This window comes from Agelaius phoeniceus, chromosome 4, assembly GCF_051311805.1.
Source record: "Agelaius phoeniceus isolate bAgePho1 chromosome 4, bAgePho1.hap1, whole genome shotgun sequence".
Taxonomy (NCBI): domain Eukaryota; kingdom Metazoa; phylum Chordata; class Aves; order Passeriformes; family Icteridae; genus Agelaius; species Agelaius phoeniceus.
In genome coordinates, this window is record NC_135268.1 from 28294130 (window position 1) to 28313929 (window position 19800).

At 36.9% G+C, this 19800-nt stretch overlaps 1 protein-coding gene across 1 annotated transcript in view; it reads left to right on the top strand.

Annotated features, from left to right (window-relative positions):
• Positions 1-19800, top strand: part of TBCK (TBC1 domain containing kinase) — an 88479-nt gene that overhangs the window by 42420 nt on the left and 26259 nt on the right. The window contains exons 22-24 of the mRNA XM_054632835.2: positions 3121-3157; positions 4558-4719; positions 18474-18655. Coding sequence (XP_054488810.2) covers positions 3121-3157; positions 4558-4719; positions 18474-18655 — 381 coding nt within the window. The remainder of the gene's footprint in view (positions 1-3120; positions 3158-4557; positions 4720-18473; positions 18656-19800) is intronic.

Below are 19800 nucleotides of genomic sequence, written 5' to 3' on the forward strand. Positions count from 1 at the left end.
ATTCAGTTTGCCTTATCTTTGGCACCTTTCTGAAGCCTTTAAATATATGGTTGTCTAGGCACCATATAGGATTGAAACTAAGTACATGTGTTTGTATTTCAAATGTGGAGCAGGAAGGTGAAAGATTGGGAGTTTGTAGAATAAACAATTTCCTTTGGAAGGGGCCCACAAGGCTCCTGTAGTCCTGCCTGGCCACCTCAGGGCTGAATTAAAGGGTGCTGTTAAGGGCATTCTCCAAATGCCTCTTAAACACTGGCAGCCTTGGGGCATCAATCACCTCTCTAGGAAGCTTCTTCCAGTGTTTCCCCCTTCTTGGTAAAGAAAGGCTTCCTAATGTGCAATTTAAATCTCCCCTGGTGCAGCTTTGAACTATTCCAATATATCCTGTCTCTGGATCCAGGGAGAAGAGCTCAGCATTTCCCTCTCCACCTCTTCCCCTGAAGAAGCTGTAGAAAACAAAAAATTAGGTTGTATTAAGAACTGAAAATTAAAGCAAAAAGCAGAAGTTGGAACAGTTGTTAGAACAACTCAGCAAAATAAAATTCTGCTTATTGTTGGACAACATTGTTTCACATGTACATCAAACAGGAAAGAAATGAAACAGGCATTTAATAGGAGAAAAAAAACCCCAAACCTCTTTATCTTTGGATTTGGCACCTCATATAAACTGAAATATATGGTACAGCTAAAGTATATACAGAAAAGACGTTATACTTTTTCTGTATAACTTATTAATGCAGTTTTTCCTCTGATTTTAACAAATACAATGATTTAAAACAAGGAGGTGTTTGTAAGCCTGAAGAAGTTACGAATGCTATTAGTAAGCAAGGAGAGGAAAGGCAGAACATGGGTGGCATTACTCTGTGATGCAAAGCAAAATTAAAATTGTGGCTCCTCTCGAGGAGCTGTCTAAAAAACGATGTGTTGGTTTTACAGGCTCTTTTTAAATGTGGCTTATTCTCAGGCTGTTCCAGCAGTTCAGATGGTACTCTTATTACACATTAGGCGTACTTCTCAGCTCGGGAGAGTTAAGTGTCCGGTAAAACCAGAGCCCCCGGAGGTTTCAGGGTTCAGCACTGGAGGGTTGAAATCCCCTTTTCCTGGAGCTCCTTGTGGCGGAGGCGCGGGCGCTGCTGTTGCGGGCGGCGGCCGCTGGAGGGCGCCATTCCCTAGCGCTGTGCGCGGCCCCGCTCCCCGGCGCGTCCCGAGCCCTGTCCGGGCTCAGAGCGGCTCCTCCTTCCCTTTCAGTGCCCGGGCTGTGCCTTCCCCTTCCTTGCTTGCAATAGCATCGGTAACCTCTTCGGCCGTACCAACACCTCCTTGTCCTAAAGCATTATTATTTTCGTTAAAGTCAGAGGAAAAACTCCCTTCAGTAAAAGCTCGCCTTACACCTTCTACTTGAATTGTTTGACCTACTTTTCATGTCACTGCTGATAGGTTTGGTAAGGATGGTTTAGAGCAAAGCAGTGATTTTCCTCGTGATCATATATATGAAATGGAGGAAATAATTGCTTTTAAATACCAAGGAAATAATGGTTGAATGGTTTACATAATATGTACCTTCAAGCAAAGAGGAGCCTCAGGACACTAGGCTTGTTTTCTTGCTGCATGGGAAGCAAGATATTGCACATAAACAAACAGATAAACAGGTATTAGCTGATACAACCAATGCAGGGGATATTTCAGGGAACAGGATATGTTACTATTCTTAGAATGCCATCTATTTAAAACATGACATAGATATACTCAAGGAAATAGTGTGATTGTATTATAAGATTTAATATGATGGTAGGAATTGATTTGGTTTGGATTTTGGATGCTTAAGATCAATTGATGGATTGGGGGTCAAGCTTCATAAAAGCCTGCCAAATTTTAAAAGTGGTGAACAGGTCCTTGAACTTTCCTTAGTTTAGGAGCAGTTTGGTTCAGATCTCAGGCACTCAGATGAAGGCACAGGAATATAATTTAGAGCTGTGCTAAGAAGGTTTTCAGCAAATGTGCAGATCATTTAGTCAGAGCCATAACCCAGTTCAGACTTTATGGAATAAGAAGTAATTTATTAACATAATATCAATTATATTTTCTGCTCCTCATTTGTTTACTTCCAGGAAAAGCTCAATGGAAGGATTAATTTGCACTTTTTACGAGTTAAAAAGTAATATATTAAGCTTTATGTTTAACTGTAAATCTTCATAGCACATGAGCCATGCAGCTGAGTAAAATTTAACAATGATCGTCTCGCTCTTGCATTCTTAATTTATGGAAACTTTCTGCACAGTTTGATGTCTTAAGAAAATAGATTCTCTTGCCTTTGCCTTGCTAAAGGCTTCACTGAAAAATTAGAAGTTCTTAATGTGTCATAAATGTTTAGCTCTTTCTCTGTATGATGTCTTGAGTATGACAGTGTGCAGGCATTGAAGGTTTCCTGTAGCCGTTGCAGCAGCCCAATCTCGTAGGGGTGTAAGTGCTGAAGCAGGGCACCTTCGGGTGACACTGCCCCAAAACGGTCACAGTGGAACTGCAGGAATGCTTGGGTGTTCCTGAGCATTTACTGAGAATGAAACTGTCCTCAATTGCTTCACTGGCAAGTATGCATTTTTATAAATACCAGCATAGCAGAAAAAGGCAGAGGTGGTTATTTTTTCTCGTGAAAATCATGATTTGAACTTTTAGTTATTTCTATCAAACCGTTTTCTTCCAGTCAAAAAGATATATTAGTCAAAAAGATATATTAAATCAAATTGGTTTATGCTTTTTCAGGCATCCTTGGCTAATTTTTGCTTATATTATTGAGAATTTCAACAGTTTAGCAGAGCAGGTTTTTGAGTTCTTTAAGACTTTGAAGGTTATATTTTGCAAATCAGCCTATTAAGGGTGGTGATTTTTTATTTTACTGTTTTCAATGCAGTGTTACAAACTAATAATTTGAAAAATTTGGTGATGATAAAAGTTTCTGACGGGCTAAGAGTTGTGTGATAGATCTGCCACTGCAGTTATTTTCCTTTCTAACTGAATTCTTGCAAAATAGGCAATTTTTGATGTAGTTGGCAATTGTCATAGACAACTTGAGTTCTTAAAACTTTTTTTTTGTCTTCTTTTCCCCATCACCACCTTTGGCAGCTTTATGCAATTCCTTGGTTTCTTACAATGTTTACACGTGAGTATGCTTTTTTTTCCTCTGATTAAATGTTCTTACATTTCTTAAGCTTAATTTTTCCCACTTTGTCAGCTAAAGCCTTTCTTAATTGGTATGATAGGTCCAGCATTTAGTTAGGATGCTTATAATTTGCAAGGATATGTTGTGGAAAACTCAACAGTGGAAAACTCAGCAGTGCCTGTCACTAACTTTCTGCCCTGATTTGGTAATAATTAGTATTTCTCTTGTGGTTTTGAGTTGTTGTTATTGTTAGATTATTGTATGTTGTTGCTGTTATTATTGAATGGATTATTTTACACATGCAGTATTTAGGGTGTGTTCAGAGGAAGCTGTTATCTACTGGAAAAAGATGTAATAATAGTTAAAAAGCAAAACCAAACCACACCACCATCCCCTGCCATCACTCAAATAATGTAAGAAAGAGAGTGACTTTGTTTTTGAAGATAATAATAATTTTGTTGCACATTGACACACTGTTATTCTGGTAGAACTAGTTTACTGTATTTGTGCATGTATATTAGGAAAAAAGAAGAGCTTTCTAATTTGGTGGGTTTTAATTAAAGAGAAGAAAGTTAACAAATCAAGTCCAGAAAGCAATTTAAAAACTTTTTTTCTCAAAAATCTGTGATTTTTTTCATGTCGTATCAACATTGGCAGATGTTGAATTTAAATTTTCAAAGAAGTGGCAGAATGAAAAGAGCTGATAGATTATTTCTCTGATGAAATATCAGAGAACTTAATGTGAGATTCTTGATTGCATTTTCTAAAGATTTTGACTGTAAAGCACTGGCTCTTGCAGTTGTCCCTGTTTCTCTACCTTTCATGAGAATCTCCACATTTGGGAAACCAAGATGTTTTCCTTAAGCAATCAAGTACAATAAAGTCTTAGAACTATTTCGTTGGAAGATAGCATATTTTAAGACAGCCACCTTCAGCTTTATATATAAAATCTTGCTATTTTTAGTAGGCCTTTTTCCTTGTCTTTCTTTTATTCTGCCTTTTTTTTCTTTACTCTGTTCATTTTTTTTGTCTAATTGTAAGTAGTCAATCATATTGGTTAACTCATTAATGTCGTCTTATTGTGAAAAACTCATATGTATGCCTTAATATGTAATTGTACTGTGCTAAAAGAAAAATAAATTGCCTAATTCTTGACATACTTGAAATGTGAAAACCCACGTGCTTCCAAGTATTCATTAAGAAAAACTGTTATTTACAGAATAATCAAACTGCATATGAACACAAAAATTATCCTGAACAGGTTGAGTCCTCTTTGCTCCCAAATAAAAAAGAAATCACTCAAGATGGGAGAGGAAAGAAGTACATAGGGAACTCATTAACCCTGTTATTGTGTGTGTATGCTTATAGAGTTTTATTTATTGTGCTTATTGATTATACAGATGTCTTTCCTTTGCACAAAATTTTTCACTTGTGGGATACATTATTGCTTGGAAATTCCTCCTTCCCATTCTGTATTGGAGTTGCCATACTTCAGCAGCTGAGGGATCGTCTTCTGGCTAATGGATTCAATGAGTGCATTCTCCTTTTTTCAGACTTGCCAGGTACAGAAAATACTGTTTCTTCCTTTTTTCTGTCTTCCCCAGTGTGTTTCTAAATATGTGCTTAGGTTTAGGCAAATTCACTGCCAGAGTGTGTGGATCTTAACTGCAATTTATTGTGGTTAGTTGAAGTCTTTTGCTGTCATCAGCAAGAATGCAGTAGGATTGTTATTTCCAGGTGAAGATTGGAGTATTCTGTTGTGAAATTTAGAACTTTTTAAACCCATTCAGAAGCAGCTGTTCGTAGTCATGCCACATACAGACACAATCAGTTTATATGAATTTTTAAATAAATTGAGTACAATTCTGAACAGTCCTTTTCCTCTTTGGTCCTGGTATTAGCCTGTTCCTTTCAAACATAATTAAACTTGTACTGTGGAAGTAATTAATGTAAAAGGATTAGGGAAAGCAATATAGGAAGCCATTGGAATTACTCTGTTAAATATTTCCATTTGAAATTTAAAGCTTGCAGAACAATTTTCAAAACTGTATCAGAGTCTGCATGATCATTGTGCAGATATTCTGATCTTTGCTCAGTAGGAGGTGATTAACCTATCCATACAAACTGGTACCTTACAAAAATACATTGCAGTTAACCATGAAGTTTGGAGCTTCCTTCTGAGCAAGTACCTCGTGAGACAGCAGAATGCATTTGAACTGAGTAAGCCATGTCACCTGAAAGGTGTGTTTTACTTTGTAGTGACACAAGTAGGAAGGCTGGTGCACTCAGAACATGCTTATGTTCTTGCATTAATTCCCTCTCTCCTGCTCAGTATCTTACTAATGTTATACAAGTCTTAGGTAACAGTTTGACACTGTTTTAAATGTGTGGCTTTTCTTTAGATAACTCTAACTTTGGGGTAATTCCTGGGCTAATTAAAGATTTAGTGAGCTCTATTTGAACTCCCATGTCTGCAATTCAGTAATTCATTTAAACAGAAGTTCTTATTCAGAAGAACTGACGGAGAGAATGAAGTTTGGAGGAGAATTTAAAAGGTCTTCTTAAGTGTTGCAGTCTCCACAACTGCAGAGTTCACAGAGGTTAGCAGTAGTCTAGGATATGGTACTAAGCAGGTGAGGCTGAGTTCACAGTTGTATAAGTCAGAGAGTTATCATAAATGAGGCTCTGTGATTTCTTTAAATACTGTTGTCACAAATTGTCTCTCACTGTAAACCCTTCCAGATGGGTCTGGATTTCAAAATTTGTCTCCTACTTATTAGTTTGAGATGTACTATCCATTTGCTACTATATTTTTTTAATTTATAAGAAAATTTAATTAGGCCATTCCTTATAGTGTAGAATTTTAATTTTCAATATGTATGTTTAGCCATTTCAAATGTTCATGGTAAATTTAATGGGATATCTACAGATGGCTGAAATATGAGTGCTAAACTAAAAGACTAATTTTCTCCCAGCCCTCTCCTCCCCCATGTGTTAGCTGTATGTCCTAGTTAAGTACAGATCCATTAATATTTAACTTATTTTCTTGCCTAAGGTAATTTCTCCGTATTTTTCTTTTTCTTGAAGGGTGCTAAATTATAGATTCCAATTTATCTTAAATCAGCTGATTTACTGACAGTGGAAGTATTTTATGCTGAGGTCATGTGTAAGAATACATTAGATCTTGTAATGCATATGTGTTCATATAATAAAATTAAATCAGTAAAATCTGTAGTGATATAAGGTGCATGCATTCTGCTGGTTTTAGGTAATGACAACTTTACTGATACTCTGGTAGGAAATACAGGTTTCTGATAAGTTGGGTTTTTTTTTTTTAATTGGTGGTGTCTGTGATATTTAGGATGTCAACAGTGGCACAATTGAATATTTTGAGATGAATCTAAAGCATTCCATAAAATACTGCTAGTAAAACTACTAAGGGAAAAAAGAATAAGGGTAAAAGACAATCCTAGTGCGTCTTAAAAGTTAAATGTTGTTGGTCTAGCTTAATCAGTAACTATTTCAACATATAATTCTCATGGCCTTGTACCTTTTCTTTCTGACCTCTTATTTCTGACTAAAAATTATTGACTCATTATGCATTTTGTCACCTGTGTCTTCCAAATAAGACTTCTGTTATTTTGGTTATGATAAGTTCTGTGCCAAGGCTGAGAATTTTCTGAAAGTAATTTACAAATAACCTTCATCTGAATATATATCACTCCCAGGAAGAGATTATGTAGTTCAAAAGATCTGCATTGATTTTAAACTAAAATAAATTGTTGCTCAACAGTCTGAAACTCCTGTAGTTTGTAAGTTTGTGTGCACTGGACTGGCTTATTGCAGGCTGCTAGTGAAGGCAACTTCCTTTCCAGACTGATAGAGGTATTTTACTGCAATCTTGAAACTTTGTGGAACACTTTTAAGATTTCTTGTTTATACAAAACAAAAACCCCACTGCCTAATTTCCAGTGCACTGTATATAACACAAATGGAATTATTGTTTTAAAATAATTAAATAAAATAATTAAAATAATTATTAATTAACTAAAATAATTTTGGACATTTAAATAATAGTCATGTGAGGAAAACAAAGGGGCATTGTGTCAGCATTGATTACTTGCTTCTGAAAACCCTTTCCAATACTTGTCTCAAAGCTTTGGCCATATTTTATCTATAAAGCCAGTACAATTGGGCAACACTTGCTATTTTTGGAAGCTCTGTTGGAAATTTTACTTTATTTTTATGTTGTTCAAACAATATCCTAGCAGATTAGGAAAATTATTTGAAAATTTTGATGAAATAATTGACTAATTAAGAATACTGGAAAATACTTTTGCAACAAATGTCCTAGTTCATTCCTCATGGAGCTGTATGGAGGGGGCATATAAGCAACTGCTAAATAGAATTAAATAGAATTAGGTTGTTTAGGAAATTACTACCCCAAAGTGCTGGGGGTTTTAAATTTAAATTCTCTGTCATTTATTCTTTCATAATTTTTCCTTGTGTTTAAGGACCTCTGTTAAGTACAAACTTTATTCAAGCAATATAGATTCCAGAGAATATTTAGGAATATTTGAGACAGACAAACAAAACCAACACTGGAATTGTTGCTACTATTTTACCTGTAGATTTGAGACTTAGTAAATTTTGTCTTATTCACGTGACGCAGAGAGAGCAAAGACATTACACATTACCTTTGTTTTTCCTGTAAGTCTGGAATGTACAGTATGTGTCAGGAAAATGAAAATGGTAAGGGTGACACTACTGTGATGAGATTCCTGAGGTACCAACAACAGAGACAGGACTCTGCTTTCAGAGGAGTGCTTATTTGTACTAAGCTAGCCTGGATATCCATTAACCTCATGCATCAGCAGATTTACAACCCAGAAGGCTTTTCATGCCCTGAGGACCAGCTGTGTAAGTCTACTTTAAAACATGCAGTTTTGCTTATAGCTTAGTCTTTAGAATCTTGCAGTAAGTTTGTGTGATAATGTCCTTTATTCAACTCAAAAATTATGGTTATTGTAGTTTGACTCGATTACCAAGTTCATTACCCACTGAACAAGTAGTACAAAGTCTACAGCTTTGTTAGGGAGCATCCAGACACATATACTGCTCTTTGCAAACATTTGAAGCATCCTCAGAGCAATCCACTCCCACCTGGAATGGGTGCAGTATAGAGCCTGGCAAACAGATCTTCCTCCAGTGATCATTGCCAATATCAGCACTGACATACACTGATGAAAAGATGGGGACAGATGTTGTCAGACAATAGGGAAATACCAAGCCTAAACATGAGATAAAACATACTCAAACAAACCTTTTAGGTTAGTTCAATAAGCTCATCCTCTGTAATTTTGGAGCAAGAGGAGGGTTCATCCTTCTGATGCTGTGCACCTTAGGAAGGTTTCTTTTTGCTGACTCCAGGATAGTCAGTGCTTCCAAAGGAAGAGCCTTGGTCTCAGATTAGAAGTTCATATAGACTGACTGTAGAAAAGCAATCCAGTGCAATGAGGAGCTACAGTGAAATGGTTGAAGTGGAAAACTTTGTGAGACACAGGCATGTAGCTTTAAGATGCAAGATCTGGCTGTCATCAAACCACAGGCACAAATGATTCTCCAGGGAATGGATTTTCTCTAATGTGGGAGAAATTATTATATCCTTTGCCATTCCAGTGATGTGCCAAAATGCTGAATCCCATAATGGTGGAAGCCATATGAATGCTTAGAAGGATTGTATCCAGCTTATAAATGGACTAAAAGTTTAAAAATAGTGGAAATTCTCTACAAAGATTAAATGGAGCAGTTTTGAATGATGCTTTTCTGTTGACAGCAGCAAAATTAGACACATATCAGAAGGCTCTACTTTAGATATGTTTCTGACTCTGAGTAGCTACCATTTTACTTTCTGCTGTTTTCCTTTCTAAAAATCCTTTGTCTGCTTACATCTGTGATCCATATGCTTTTATTGTACTGGAATTTCTGGTGGTTCAGCATTTAGTTAATATAGATCTGATAAGAAGAAAAAAAGACAGTTGGCCACCAAGTCCACCCTGAATTTGTGGGTGTTTAGTGCCTGTTCCCATTTGTTTCACCACTCCTCCAAGGAAAATGTAACCTCAGAGATTAAAACACCACCTTTGAAGGGATTTACAGAGATACAGTGGTTTTTCATATTCCAGTGAGCAGTAGGAAAAAGAAAGATAATACAATGTTTTGATTATTGTTTGGCTTTTTTCATGCACTTTTGAAAATATCTTATTGCTTAGATTAAGTCTCTGAGGAACAGAAGCAGGGACAGCTCTTCTAAAAGGAAACTTTTTTAACTTCAGCTACAAAAGTTTGACATATTGCTCTGTTGTCGTTCATGGAATATGGCTCTGGAAAGTATTTTGCTGCAGAGCTAGTGAAGCTGACTACTTTTTCAAGTTACAGTATAGCTGAAGAAAAACAGCACTTTGGTCTCTTTTACATGATACACACGATAATGGTGTTGTAACTATGACAAAAATATTGATTGGAAGTATCAAAAGACATCAGAATTTAAAAGGAAGTCACTTTTCCTAGTTTTCTTTTCTTGAAATATGTAGGTCAGGCTGATGTTTATGAAAGCATCTTTTTCTGAGCATGGTACTCATCTTTGCTATATTAGATGGCTTTTTGGAGATGCAGGTGTATTTCATGTTGCAATTCCTCAAGATTATTGGCTTTGGAACAGAAGCAGAGAGATTTGTTAGGGCACACCTGCTCACCAAGGCTGTCTGGTAGTGTCAGACTCTGTGAGATTGATGTTGTTTTACCTGAAGCTGTGAATTCTTTAATTATTCACCTTTTCCACTCATTGTGACACAAAGAAAACAGATCTAGATTATAGATTCTACCCTCTTGAGACTAAAGAGGAATGCTGGAGTGGGCAACACACTAAGCAAAAAAATACTGAAACACTTTATTGTTGTCTGTAGTTGTCACTGGCAGAAGAAAATCAAATATATATCCCTTAGCAAAGGGCTGTCTGCCACAAGAAATGGTGCTTCATAAAAAGGGTGAAAAGGGAGTTCCTCAGCAGAACTTTCCTAGTCCATGTCTTAAAAACAGTCTGACACACAGCTTATGCCCCTCTTTCTTGAAAGAACCCTCATAGTACTCTCCATAGTGAAAAGGCACTTCAGAAAATAGAATAATCCATCTGTTAGTCATGTAGGATTTTTACACCTTTACACTGAAATAAAATGTAAGTACAAGAAGGTAGACTGTCAAACACACTGAAATTTCTAGGCATGAGCTGACAAAGTTCCAGCTGCTCTTATCTGAGCTTTGTTGCTAGATGTGATGATTTTTTTTTTCTTCATTACAAAGGTGTCTTGGGAAAATATTTCCTGTATTTTCCCATTGAAACTACAAGCATAGCAACTGATTCAGGATTAGACTCATACTTAGAAAGCAATACTGGGTACTAGACTTCTTTTCCTTTTACAATTGCAGAGAACGTTGCTGACAGAGCAAGGTGCCTCATAGGGTATCTCTTTAGAATTTCATTATGCTCAATATGTTTGTTTGCCTGTGCAGGTATAAATGTTCTGCTCAATAATCTTTAGCTCTATAACAGTTAATTGAGGAGAATTTCTAAATGAGCTGCACAAACAATGCAGTGTTAAAAATTCTTGATTGAAATGTACATTATCACTACATTTCTATATGATTGTAGATATATTTGGGGAGTGTATGTCTAGCATTGTACCAGAGATACACATTACTTAAATACAGATTGGAATGGCAGTGTAGGCTGAGAGCTAGAAAAATATTTCTGTCAAAATAAGGACTTTGAAATGAGGTTAAGTGAACTCTCAGTGCTCTTATACTTTGAGATAGCTGTCAATTCCCATTGATGTACTTTCACATAATATTTCACTTAAACTCTTGCCTTTATAAAGCTGCATGAGGAAGTTTATTCTCTCTGTCCAAATTTATTCTAAGAGTATCCTGGAATTTAGTAGAAATCAACAGGAAAACCAAAACTAAACATGGAGAACTAGAGCAGGGTTTGTACCTAAAGGTAAGACTTTGTTAATACTGCAACTTTGGAATAAATTTCAGGACTACATTGTTAATATTGAAGGGCAAAACTTGTTCAGGAAGGGTAAGTATCCCAGCTGAGAAGAACTTACATTGTATATGAACAATGTTGCCTGTATTCTGAAAATGCTGATAGATATCTGAGCAACCAGCAGGGGTGTGTCAGGTGGCAACTCTGTCACTTCAAAAATTTAAATGAAGATAAGCATCTGTAGGAGATAGGGGGGATAGGCTGGACACATTGCATTTGGCTTTAGAGCAAGACAGTCTCCTGCTAGTTCTTCACTCTTCATGCTAAAAAAAAGCATAGCACAATTCTAAGGAAACAAATCATGTAAGCAGTCATGTAAGCTGATAAACCACAAACTTGTCTGCTGGGAATGCAATCCTGAAATGACAAACTTTTATGTCTTGGATGTACTTTAATGCTTTCATGTGTAAATTCAAATGAGGATGTTAACTTAGCTCTTTCACAGAATAAAGGAACTTTTCCCGTGGCTTATGAGTAGGTTAATTATGCTGCAAGCTTTAAATAACTTAGAAAATGTATGCTGACAAGGTTGGGCTGCTGTTAGTTACTTAAAGCTATTAATTTTGCTATGTGAAGCACTAACAGACTTGACTAGTAGTAAACACTGGAAGTTTTGGATCTCAGTAAGTTATCTTCTGCAGTGCCAAATGGCTAGAGCATTTCTTTTGGAAATGAAAGCAGTTTTAAGTATGGGTACATAAGCAAGATGGTTATCCTTCCTGTTTACAGTTGCTGTATTTGTGGGAAATAGCATTTCAATCCTGAATAAGATGTTGCTTGCTCCAGCAGTTTGAGAGTGTTCCATGGTTCAGGATACTCATTAGGTAGATCTAAATACTCTATTTGTATTTATCTTTCCAGGAGTTTTTCCATCATTGGTATGGGAATGAACAGGTCAAATTAGAGGCTTTCATCTTTTCTCATGGCAACAGGTACTCCTTTTCAGGATTACCTGAATTTCCATCTTATTTTAAAAGCAGAAAATCTGAGTGACTTCATATTATTTCCTCATAAATATCCTGAAGGCTAACAGGAGAGCTAATGCAAAGATCTTCTACTTATGGCTCTTGAGAAAATCATCAGCTTTATAAGCATTTGGCCTGGTCAGAGTTTCTGACCTGGGAAATAACTGAAGTAGCTCATAGTTACCACCCAGATGGAAACCTGTAACAGGATGATCTCTATTTTTGCTTGCTGAGTTTCAGTATTTTGCATATTATTTCTGTGAAGTGTAGATTTAGGATAAAGAAGGTGAGTTTCACTAGTATTTCAGCTTCTAAAACTGACTTAACAGATATTTAGCAAATATTATAACAAAAAGAACATAGAAAAGCTGAAAAAGAGTTACTCCTTCAAAAATTGACTGTTGTCAGATGTTGTGTTTGTGGTGCCTCAAGTTTCTCCTCTGAGCTGATCCCTGCAGTTTTATAAACCTGTCCTTTCATGCATCTTCTGGTTATTATCTACCTATGAATTAGTGTTCATTTTTCTGCTGAGCTGCTTTATTTCCCCCTGTGTATTTCTCTAGTTTTGCATAGCAGTGTCCCTCTGACTGTTTCCATTATATATTGGGAATTCCTGTGCTTCTGTCATTGGCTAGTGTCCTACCCTGTGACAGGACTACTCCAGATGTCTTTAACATTTTGTTAGTTTGCAGAAATAGCTGCTGCTCAACAGCACTGGCACACCTCATAACAAAGTTTAAAAAGTGCTTTCTTGTCAGAGCTTAGCTCCAGTCTTAATGTAATCTGTTTCTGTCTTTCTCAATAAGACATAGCAAGTGGCATTTGGTGATTGGCTTACAGTAAAGCTTTACTCTTTGTACAGTCACTTGGCATTCTGTGTCTCCCCTGCTCATGTCAATCCTGGCCCCATCACGTTTCCATACTGGAAGGCATTCTTTAGCAAACCTTTCCAGTGAACTGCTGAATTAGAGGAATTTTTACAATGACAAGTAAGCAAAGAATCCAAGTTTGCCCTTTATTCACCCTCCTAATTTCTAGGGAATAATTCATAGTGTTTACTGCTGCTTCTCTCTACTGCTGTCCACAAAAAAAAAAAAAGAAGTCACACAACTATCCTGCAATGTATGAAATAAATAATGTAAAATAATAGTTCTGCATTGACCTTTTCATTTATAATAACCTTCTTACAGTAATAGATACAGAGATGTTGAATAGAAATGTCACTTCTCTTCCTAGATTTGTCCTTTTAAATATGCACACTCTTCTGTATGTCATCAGGAAAAAAAGAGTTTATGGCCTTTCACCTCTATTTCTTCTAAGAGCAGGAATCAGGAGGTTGAACTGCCTGACCTATTCAGTACCAGAGCATTCATAGCACAGAGATTTTCTGGCCTATTTATGTGGCTATGTGGTGAAAGCTAATGTTGCCTGGCAGGGCAGTAATAAAGTATTTGTGATGGAGATGTCAAACCACACTCATAATTCTGGTCTATTCCCAAAATGCAGAAGCAGTTTATTTTGGCTGAGTTTCTTAACTGGTATCCTGTTACCCAAGGAAAAGGCTCTGGAATTGATTAACTGCACACAAAGACTTGGTCTGTGTAGATTTTCATTGGGAAAGAACCATTCATCTTACGTTTTTCTCCATTACTTGCCTTCACTTGCTGTGAACAACACACGCACACCCGGTTTTGCTGTAAAAATAAAACATTGTATGTGCTTTTGTCACAGGTGTATTGCATTTAAACTGATGCTTTTTTCAACATCTGTTTCAAGTGCAATCTACTTCTCTCCTGTATCTATAATAATAAACTTACATAGCTTAAAAAGCAGCTATGTAAGGCTGAGCCCTCCTTTTCAGTTGAGGCTGTGCATAGAGGCAGGCAGAAGCTCAGTAAGAAGTTACAGTTTAGCATGAAAATAGAAAAATTAAAAACATCTTAGAATAAACAGTAAGTTTAGTTCAGAAAAGGAGCAAAACATTTCATAGGCTTAATGTTAGGATGGAGCCATGGCAAAACCAAGATGCTGCTGTTGGATCACTTTTCTTTCCCTTCTCTACTCCTGCCTTTATCTATTGCTGTATTATTGCATATTTAGAAATGTCAGAGACAGCCTTTTGATGCTGAGCAATTAGCTGCTGCCATAGAATTGTTTCCTGTAAGGCTTGGCTGCTGCTTGACTGTGAAATACTTGAGCTTATTTGAGCCAGAACTCCTAAATATAATGTTTGAAAATTAAATTATGACTTTGGTTCCTAAGATACTTGGGTTCCAGCTTTAACTTTTTGAAATACAGGTGCTCTGCATTTTTTTCAAATGAATTTGAAGGTGTACTAAGTTTTGAAATTATAACATATTTTTATAGTACTTTTATGATGTTTTAAGTCAGGCTTAAAGTTTTTCCACACTTCATATTTAATGACACCATGTTATTCAGCACATTTTCATTACAGATTTTCCAATGAAATAATTTGTCTTAATAAAAAGAGAAGGCACATTGTTTTTAAACTACAAAATACCCCAGTGCTGGGATCTTGGAGAGCACTGAGATATTCCATATACATCTCCATGAGTGAGCATGCCCTCTTCATCCTTTCTAAATGTTACTTTCATTTGTTGCTCACACTTGGAGATTTATGCAGAGCCTGCTCTCAGAAGAGTGTCCTTCTAAGTTGTTTGCAAGTGTCAAGTACCCTGGCACTCTGCTGAGGTGGTCCCTGTTCATTTTTTCATAGTCCTGTTCAAGAATCTAGGCTCTGACTTGATGTACTTATGCTTCTGACATACCAATGGTATGTTTGTAATAATGTGGAAGCTCTAATGTTTTCTGGCTTGTAATGCAGTGACTTGGGAGCAGGAAGAGTACAGGCAGGATTAATGCTGTGTGAGTGCAAAGTCTTGGGGAGATAACAAAAAATGGACATTTCACCAGAGACTGACTCATTTGTCATATATTTGAAAGGGCATGGGAAGAAATTGGGATTGAAGTAGCTCAGCAGACCCTTACTTATTAGCCGAAAAGAGGAGAAAAGATCTTATCCAGCAAGGGTGCACCAGATTGAATTGCATTTTAGTTACTGACAGGAAGTGATTTTTCTTAAACTGAAATTGCAAACAAATGATGAAGAAGGGCTTGAAGGTTACTCAAGTGTGAAGCCTGTTCATGCAACATGACTAATAAATATTCTGTAAATATTTATACCAGTTTAATGTAGTCTTAATCTCCAATATCCTGAAAGTAATTGTTTTTTTCAAAAGAATGCGAGTAAATTCTTTGAGTGAATTCTTTCACCACCCGTAATCTTGTCTCCCTTATGGGTGCTAGATGTTGACTGTTCCCATGAATGTGCCTATGATTTGCACATTGTTGGGGGACATTTTTATTGTGGTTGTGGGGCTTTTTTATTCTTACTTGTGAAAACCAGAATTGCCTTGTTGTAGTTTTTATTTTGCATTACTGAGAAGCAGATGAATTAATTGACAGCCTGTGAATTTGTTTTAGGCTTTTAACTGACGGCCTGTGAATTTGTTTAGGCTTTAGATGGCTTCCCCCACAAACCATTGAAAATTCTCTCTTGTTCTGTGGAGTTTCATTTTCAGCCATGCCCACTGTCCTCCTGAAATGCTGCTTAGAAGAAATAAGAAACCAAGCATCCCAAAATCACAGAACAACAGACTCCTACATTTTTTACTTACACCCTGATGTGTGGGAACTGGTTATGTTTTTTACAAACATGCACACAGTTGGAAGGGATCACAAGGATCATTGAATCCATCTCCTGGCCCTGCACAGGATACCCCAAAAGTCACACCATGTGCCTGAGAGCGTTGTCCAAAAGCTTCTTGAACTCTATCAACTTTGGTGCTGTGACCACTCCCCTGGGAAGCCTGTTCCAGTGGCCAAGCCTTTTTACCAGTTCTCTGAAATGGATTTCTTTTGAAATTACAGAGCTTGTTTCTAGGAAAAATATTTTGACCTGTTTCAGTGTTTAACACTGTCAGTCCTAATTTCTCCTTTGAGCTTTTTTTATAGCTTTTCTGCAAGCAGTGTTCCTATTCCATCCCCCATTTCTGTTTTCAATTTCAGATATATGTTGGCTATTATACCCTGTCACTGCCAAATAATTCTCATGCTATTAATTATTGTTGTTCCAATTTTTTTTACTAGCTAAATTCTGCATTCATATCATTTATTACAGAAGTACTACTAATATTTCCTTAGCTAAGAATCTCAGGAAATGGGTCTTATAACTCAATTCCAGCATCTCTTTAAAAAACAAAAAAAAAAAAAAAACCAAACAAAACCAAAAGAAAAAAAGAAACCACAGCCCCACTATAAATGTACTACAGTCTTGAACTGAAATTCTCAACTTTTTTTTAAATAAAATGAGTTTTCAGAAATGTGGAAAAAAGTGCAACTGTAATGATGGTGCTTTGGGGTGTTTTCTGAGCTTGAGAAAGAATAACCAGTGAAAGGCATCTCCTCTCTTTACCTGAATTAAGAGATTGTGTGAAATTCTCCAGTTGTGTGTATTTTCCTTGGGAATGATGCTGAATAACAGCCTTCTGTTATAGTATAATTGAAATGAGAAATCGTTAGCCACTGTTGAGACATCATGTAGTCCATTTATCTGTGACACGTATTATCCCAAGCAGCTAGGGAACCTGATATTGTCAAGGAAAATTGTGATTTACTTTCACACATCCACAAAGAGGTTTTTAGAGGTAGAATTAAAATTGGGTAAGCCACAGCTCTTCTCTCAGACTTTTCAGAATTTTAGAAGCAAGTTAACGCATAAGCATCCTGTCATCAATGGAATTAAAGCATCTGCTGCAGATTGTATCCTACCTGAACACAGAAAGCTTTTTGAATGGGAGAGTAATAGATCACATCTTCCAGATTTTAAACAGTCAATAATCTCATCCAACTAGATTATTCTGCCCCAAGCTTCAAGTTCAGTTTCTTCTGCTCACCACCCTGCTAATGACTGAGATTTCTGGAATAGCTCCCAGATTGATGGCAAGGCATCAAATCTGCTGATGGCAATGAGTGATTGATGGCAGTGCATCAAATCTGTTTGAGATATACAGATAAAGCCTGGCTACAATGCCTCTGTTTTCTCCATAGAAGCTGATGCTTTAATCTAAATTTTGACTGTTGTAATGAATCATACAAGATCTTGGTACAGACACAAAAAGTGCTGATATTCCTGCTGTTTGTCTGTCGCACTACACCAGTTTTGTCATGAAATGCAAGCTAGCATAATTTTTGCTCTTCATGAGACTCCATACAGGAGGTGCAAAACTAGTCCTTTTATAGTGGTAAAAGAGTAAATGGCTTTTATGTTACATCTTGTTAGAAGATATATACAGGCAGGATGCTTAGTGTTGCAAAAAATGCATTTCCAACAGGTTTGCTTTTTTTCCTTTTACATACCTGTTTCAGTGTAGCTTCCTGCTTTTTAATTGACCACATCTTATTTTAGGATGCTTCTCATTTGACAGGTGTCTGCTTTCCTTTCAAGTTTTGTAATATATTGTCACAATGGCACTTCATTCTTTCAGCTAGGACGTTTCACTAGGAATGTCTGGTTGGGTTTGGGACTGTATTGTTAGTTTGTTTGTTTAAAAAAATTCTCTAAAATCTCTAAACCAATCTATTATGTTTTCAATCAAGCACAAATTAATGCTGAAAACCCCTGCTTTTCAGCAAACAGATAACATGTAACTTTGTCAAAATGGCAGGCCATGCAAAATTCAGTAGATGAAAGCTTTCAATCTGGCTGTTAGTAGGATTTAACTGACAAATAAGACACTTTGTTGATCCAAAAAAATCCTGATGTCTGTACACTGTGTGAAATCTACTTTTGATGAACTGCACAAATTTACATTGAATAGTCAATAGTTTGACTTGTAAAGACTTAAAAATGCCTTACAACAACTAGGTGTTAATTATTGTTCTGACTTTGCATTGGTTAAAGTTCTGATACACTTCCCTTAAACAGATCAAATTACTTCTTAAAATGTCTTTACTAGTTTTTAATAAAAAAACTTGGAGTGTTTTTATTTTTGAATGGGAAAATGCTTTTGAAATCTACATTTCCTTTGAGCAAGAGAGAGAGAGAGAGACAGACCAAGATATAGATGGGTGTATGTATATTTAGCAATGTCATAGCTGGGTTACTTAGCTTTACTGATGTTTTGCTCTTGAATTTCTTGCTTTTCCTTGCAATGCCTTGCAGAGATTGACATTGAGCGTTGTGTTCGCGAGTCGATCAACCTGTTCCGCTGGACTCCCAAGAGCGCCACGTTCCGGCAGTTCGCGCAGCCCACGCGCCCGCCCGCCGACGGCAGCGGCACCAGGAGCTCTGCCCTGGCCTGCCTCTCTGCAGACTACCAGGAGGCTCCTCGCAGTGACCACCTCGTAAGCAGCCTGGCAATGGGAGCGGGGAGCGTTGTTCACATGATTCAGATTGCCTGTTTCTCCTGCCCAACCAACTCCTGCTCCTTCAGTTCTCTTACAGCAACCCACCGCTGTCCACAGCTTGCCTGCAGAGCTGCAAGCAGGCTTTATCATAGGAGAAAAGCAGTAAAAAGAGCAGTGTGCCAGTGAGATTAGGTAACTGGAAGGTGATGCAGGCAGCTCTGGCTGCTTTTTCCATCTTGGCAGGTCAGGTAAAGGATATGCCATGAGTTACTCTGAGAGTTTAGTTGGTGAGTTATGCCTGGTTTTATCTTGACAAAGAGTAACTAGTAGCTAAGAGAATATCTGCATTAAATAGATACCCAGTTTAGCAAAATTATTTTTCTCCTCTCTCTCTAGTAGAATTTAATGGCTGTTTCTCTTGGCAGTTGCATTATATGAATACTGGTGGTTTGAAATTATTCCTTTCCTTCCTCTTAACAATATAAATCTACCTAGTCTCTTAAAAATTAATTTTTTCTTTTTCTGGGGTTTTCTCCTTCCACATTCTCCAACAATCATTTTATTCATGAGCATTCCAATAATCTGGGAAATATATATATACCTGCTATGTCTATTTGGTGACTTGCATTAGATTTTAGTCTTCCCATTTGTTTTTCCTAACTACTGGAAACTAAAAAGTGTTGTTGTCATTCAAGTGAATCTTTACTTTTTAGTCCTTAAACTGGAGCTTGATATTCAGTCGTTTTTTTAGTTTTTACTTTAGTTTTTATTTTATTTCTGTTGTAATTTCTGGAAGCCGTAGCTAAAAATCCAGGACTGCAAGTGCAGACATGCAAATGAAGAACAAAAGGAAACTTGAAAGATCTTACAGGATTTAAGAAACAATAGATGGATCTAGAAAGGCAATGGGAAATAAAAATGAAATTCCAGGGGAATACTTGTTGTTGTCATCCAGGAATTGTAGCCAGCACAACTGCTGCTGTGCTGCTCTGGAGATATGTAGAGAGGCTTTCTGAAGGAGCCAAGGGCTGCACTTTCAGAGAGTAATTCAGATAGAACTTCCTAAGGTCATCTGGTACAAATTCCTGCAGAAAATGTGTCCAACACTGAATTCAGGTGGGGTTGCCCAGAGCTTTGATCTG